At 45.7% G+C, this 5,131-nt stretch overlaps 1 protein-coding gene across 2 annotated transcripts; it reads left to right on the top strand.

Moving 5' to 3' along the window:
• The first annotated feature begins 3,309 nt into the window (after nt 1–3,309).
• Nucleotides 3,310–4,900, top strand: LOC118754681. 2 transcript variants are annotated; one of them, XR_004994929.1, is made up of 3 exons: nt 3,310–4,029; nt 4,100–4,314; nt 4,379–4,900. XR_004994929.1 is itself a non-coding variant. In XM_036489568.1 (2 exons), exons 1-2 carry the CDS (start codon nt 3,699–3,701, stop codon nt 4,159–4,161), a joined length of 393 nt encoding a protein of 130 aa, XP_036345461.1. In that variant the 5' UTR covers nt 3,310–3,698; the 3' UTR covers nt 4,162–4,900. The 2 variants fall into 2 exon arrangements, 1 of the variants encoding a protein (XP_036345461.1); XM_036489568.1 differs by having other exon boundaries at nt 4,100–4,900.
• Nucleotides 4,901–5,131: the final 231 nt, after the last annotated feature.

The following is a 5,131-nucleotide window of genomic DNA, read 5'->3' as shown; positions in this document are numbered from 1 at the left end:
CCCTTTGGCTTAGACACGGGACAGCTAGAGTTAAAGGCATCCAGTATGGAGCCATTCAGCTCATTTATTTTGTTTTCCACCTCTATACAGTCGACCTTTCCATATTTTACCCTCAGGCTAGGCAGGTTAGTCCTGAGTAGCTCATTGTACTTGGCCCAGTCGGTTTTCCTGGGGTTCCTCTTTATACAAGCTGTCATGACCTCCGCTCCCAGTAAAAATCGGATAATCCTGTGATCAGACAGGGAGGGATCTGGTGAGACCCGCCACTGGCTGATCAAAGGGCTGGCCAATCCGTTACTGAGAGTGACGTCAAGTACTTCCTCTCTAACCCTAGTAACAAATGTTGGACTATGACCGACATTGTGTATGCACAGGTCTTCACTAATAATGTATTCTAGAAGGCACTCACCCCTACGGTTGGTGTCCATGCTGTCCCACTCCACATTGTGGGCGTTCGCATCGCAGCCTAGGATGATCGGAATCCTTTTCCTCCGACAGAATTCCACCAGCTGCTGTACCTCCAGGCGTGGAACGGTGACGTTGTTCCCCGCGAAATAGGCTGCAGCAAAGACGACCTCCGTGCTTCTGCCGTGTATTGACAGCGTCGTCTGAACTGCTACCAAATCCTGTGTTAAAAACTCTGTAATGCAGAAATAGTCAATATCTTTCTTCAACACTACACACGCTCTGGGCCTCTCACTAGAGGGGTCGCAAATTACCTTATTACAGTTGTGATTTAGGCCCCTGACCTGGCCTCTGCAGGTCCACGGCTCTTGGATCAGTACAATGCCCAGGTCCTCCGTGGCAAACCTGCTCGCAATGACCGCCGAGGCAGCCACCGCGTGGTGCAGGTTGACCTGGGCTACTGTCAATTGCGGTGTGATCATAGCTTGGGCTCGTCCAGATCCGAGAGCCGCAAATCGCCTTCGCTACGCCTGTCGAGCTCAAGCCTGCTGATGTCTGCTAGCAGTTCCTGGGTGGTAGGCACATACGCGGCCTGGCTGGTGGAGTCGCCTGACCCGGAGGCGCTAGCAGGAACTGGTGCCTTAATCAGGGCTGGTGCCTTGGTCTGGTTCGGTGCCAGGTTAGCCGGTAAGACCTCGGTCGACTCAGTCGCTTGGGCAGCGGCGGAGTCAGCAGCCGCGTCGACTTGCATGTCTTGCGACTTTGACTCCTTGCTGCCTGTCTTCTTATGTCGCCAAGGTCTTACCGTGACAAAGCTAAACCTGTAGTTCACGTTGAAGCCAGCCTTCTTGATGCTGACGTAGGACTCCTCGTCAATGCCCAGATTGAGCCTGAGCCCGTTGTCCTCGGAGCTGCAGGAGATCACCTTCCACGCGGAGGTATGGATGCCCTCATTCTGGGCCTGGAGTAACGTCAGCGCGTACTCGGCTGATTTATCAGCGCTCCTCGGGAGGAAGACCGTGATGTTGTGCACTGGCGGGATGTCATCACCCCTTTTGGTGCACAACGCGGGCCCATTCCAACCGCCTGAGCAGGGTGCTTTCTGGGTTAGCCAGGTTGCTGTTCGCTCCTCTTTGCAATCAACCAGGAGCATACCCGAGCGGAAGTATACCCCACAGAACGCCAGCGGATGCGACCACCCTTTAAAGACCTCCTCCATGATGGCATCCTGGAGCTTCGTTAGGTCCTCCGAGCTCAGGGCAGCAGCAGGGTAGTCACAAGGCAGCTCTGCTACGCGGATACCCTTAAGGGCCTCCGAGTAGCTGGGCTGCTGAGTGGCTGCCTCCCGCGCCTGTCCCTGGCCGGCAGTTCCGCCCTGGCTCCTGGGCCATGATCCCAGAGGGGGTGCTTGCCCTCGCTGACGCTTACTGGAAGGCAACTCCGGTGGCGTAATCTGGTTGCTGCTGCGCTTTGGTGCTGTTGCTTCTCCTGTATTGGTACCTGTTTGTTCCCCGCTTCTCCGCCAAACGGCGGGCGCGGGTCTGTGTTGCTGCTGTTTCCCCACTTCTCTGCTTTTCAGCAGGCGCGGGTCTATGCTGGTTCTGCCGTTCCCCGCTTCTCCGCTATTCAGCGGGCGCGGGTCTATGCTTGTACTTCTGCGTCCCGCTGCTCTGCTTTTCAGCAGGCGCGGGTTTATGTACCTCTTTGAGTGCGTCGCTCTTCCGCCCACTGGCGGGTGCGGCCTTGTCGCCTTTGCGCTTGCGATCCTCGCGCTCACGCTCCTCTTTCTCAACCTCCACCCGAACTCCTGCCATGACCCGAGCTTGCTCTGCGGTCTTCCCCTGCTTCAGGTAGCGAAGGTACCACTTGACACCAAAACCGCCTGAGTGCCTGATGTGACCGTGTCTACTGCTGCTGTTGTTGAAGCTACCGCAGTATTTGTTGCTGTTGTTGTACTGTGCTTTTGTTGTTGTTGTTTGTTCATTTTTTGTTGTTGTTTTTTAATCATCTTTTTCGTACGACCGCCTGCTCGTCGAGGCGAGCTCAGCAGTCAAAAATATATTAGGGGATCTCAACAGGTCCGCCGCGCCAGCGCTCCTTGTCGCGGTAAGGCCACCGTTGCTCCCCGATGCGGCCCGGTGTAGAAGAGGCGCCGTTAAAATACAGCCGGTTTATACCCTCCTGGCTGCAAACCGTCCAATAGGCACGGTGTCGCTTAACACCCTGGATTAGGAGGTGGCAGTTCTTGGTCGCTGTTCGCCAGCAGCCCTAAAGCTTAGTATCCAGCTCTTAAGAAAACGGTCAAGAAAAAATTGCCATTATTTCGCGTGTGTCCAAGGAATTTTGACATTTTTTATACCTCACAGCCTGTTGCCTCACTCTTTCCTCAAGAAATAATGGAACGGGCATATATTTCTGTTGCAAACCTGGGTTGCCTTGTGCTCTTTTTTCACAAAAAACTTTAGAAAACCGTAGTAGAAAGCGTACTAAATTTCTGAAGAACTGCGTACTGCCTTAAGGAAATTTGACTCAAGAAAATTTCTTAGCCATTTCTTGTACGTCATTTTATATGGAGTTTTTGCTTTTCTTAAGAGCTGGATACTAAGCTTAAACCTGAAAAGAGAGCAGCGCAGAAGCTGCAAGAGCGGCTGCGTTGCCCCAGACCAGGGAAGGACTGAATGTTGATTCAGCTAAGCCCCCGCACCAACGAAAGGTGCCTGCCCTAGCGAGGGGGTCTGATGAACATTAAATTATTAAATTCAACTTGTATTAAAAATTTTTTTCCTCATTTAAAAAAAATACCTTTCATAATGTTAAATAATCAAAAAAAAAATAATAAGTAAATATATACAAATATTTATTACATATACAAGTTTATAAAGTTCACTGTGTACATAAATATATTAGGAAGAGGCCCAGAATCTATATATACGCGAGAATAGTAGTGCATCTTCAGCCGCAATTACCACTTGTGAGGAGCAAATTGTGAATTGCGAAGGTAATAGTGCATTTTGTCTTTATTTATCCTTTGTAAGTAATTTTTATCATTAAACATACATATGTATGTACATACTTATTACGTAGAAACGACAAGAAAGCGGATGATTGCCACTGTAGTTTCGATGTTAATGGAGTCGTCCTCATCGGAAAGCGAAGATGAGGAAGAACGTATGATCGTAGAAGAACTAAGATCAGATGATATTGGATTGTTTCTACAAGAAAAAAATCCACGAAATTGTGTGTTGAATTATATAGAGTTGACAGTGCCGAGTTACACGGAAAAATAGTTTCGAATGCATTTCCGCATTTCCAGAAACTTATTTGAAAGCCTTAGCCAAAGATTTTCTGTTTCGGACTTTTACAACAATTTAAGGGCTGACAAAAGGCTTTCAGAAAAAACTCATTTGCTCGTGTTTTTATGGTTTGCTGGACATGAAGCCTGCAGCTATAGAGACTTAGGGGATCGTTTTAATCTATGCCTGTCATCAGTATGTAAAATAATTGCCAGAGTTACTATGTTCATTAGCTCATTGAGTTCAGATGTTATAAAATGGCCTACTCAACAGCAAAAACTAGAATCAAGCGAATTTTTCAACCGTAAATGCTACTTTTCTAAGGCAATAGGTAATCCATGCAAGAGGTCCTTGGCTTCCTATTCATAGTTATTGTTATATAACCTATCATATGATTATAGGTTGCACTGATGGAACCACATCCAAATTGACCCACCAAAGAGATCAAAAGACGATTACATAAATAGGAAGGGAATTACGTCTATCTGTCTGCAAGCGATATGTAATGAAAAGAAGAAGTTTATAAACATTTTCGTGGGATATCCTGGTTCTAGTCACGACAGTTGGGTTTTACAAAACTCCACTATTTATGATAAGTTGCCGTCGTATTGTGGAGGTAAGTAAAATTAATCAAAACATGAAAAAATCTTATTTGAATAAGAACAGCATTTTTATTTTAGATTAATACCTTTTGGGTGATTCTGCATATCCCTGCAAGAAATATTTAGTAACGCCCTACAGAGATAATGGGCATTTAACAAATGCCCAAAAATACTTTAATTTAAATCTGAGCTCTGGACGTATCGCTATAGAACACTCGCTTGGCATGTTGAAACAAAGATTCCGTCAGTTATATTACTGTAAGCTCAGAGGAATGGAAAAACCTTGCCACTTCATTCGAGCCTGTTGCGTTTTGCACAATATAGCTAACGAAGATGATTTGGATTTTATTTGCGACACATCTCCAGATGTTACTGATGACTTCACCGCTCATGGCGACATTTCAAGGGGGAATCATGTGCGAGATCCTATATGCCAAGAGATAGAACTTCGTCGTAATACATAGAACCGCAGTTGTTTGTTTGTGTGATTAATTTTATGGCATTTTGTTAAAACCACACATTTCATTGAAAACATACTACTAAGTTTAAGCAATTCATGTATTTCAAAAATATACCGCAGCATGCAAGGCTCTGTTTGATTGAAAAAAATTAACAAAAAGTGTGATTATGAAATCCAAATAAAAATTTAATAATAAAACAACATTTGTACTTCATTTCCAGATTAAAATGGCTTAATTTTCGTAGAGGTGTCTGAAATTAAAAAAAAGGTGTTAGTGAACATAACATAATTTTAAAGCATATTTTTAACACATACTGCAAAACTAGTCATTTCTTTAATATTTCCACCATTGACTTTAGTAAATCTAGTTT

Source organism: Rhagoletis pomonella, unplaced genomic scaffold, assembly GCF_013731165.1.
Source record: "Rhagoletis pomonella isolate Grant_MI unplaced genomic scaffold, Rhpom_1.0 Rhpom_scaffold_04383, whole genome shotgun sequence".
NCBI classification, from domain to species: domain Eukaryota; kingdom Metazoa; phylum Arthropoda; class Insecta; order Diptera; family Tephritidae; genus Rhagoletis; species Rhagoletis pomonella.
This window is presented reverse-complemented; position numbering and strand designations above follow the sequence as displayed.

Coding starts and splice junctions, on each gene's coding strand:
- LOC118754681 (XM_036489568.1), top strand. CDS start 3,699: ATGCATTTCCGCATTTCCAGAAACTTATTTGAAAGCCTTAGCCAAAGA. Junction 4,030..4,099: donor CTACTTTTCTAAGGCAATAG/GTAATCCATGCA, acceptor ATATGATTATAG/GTTGCACTGATGGAACCACA.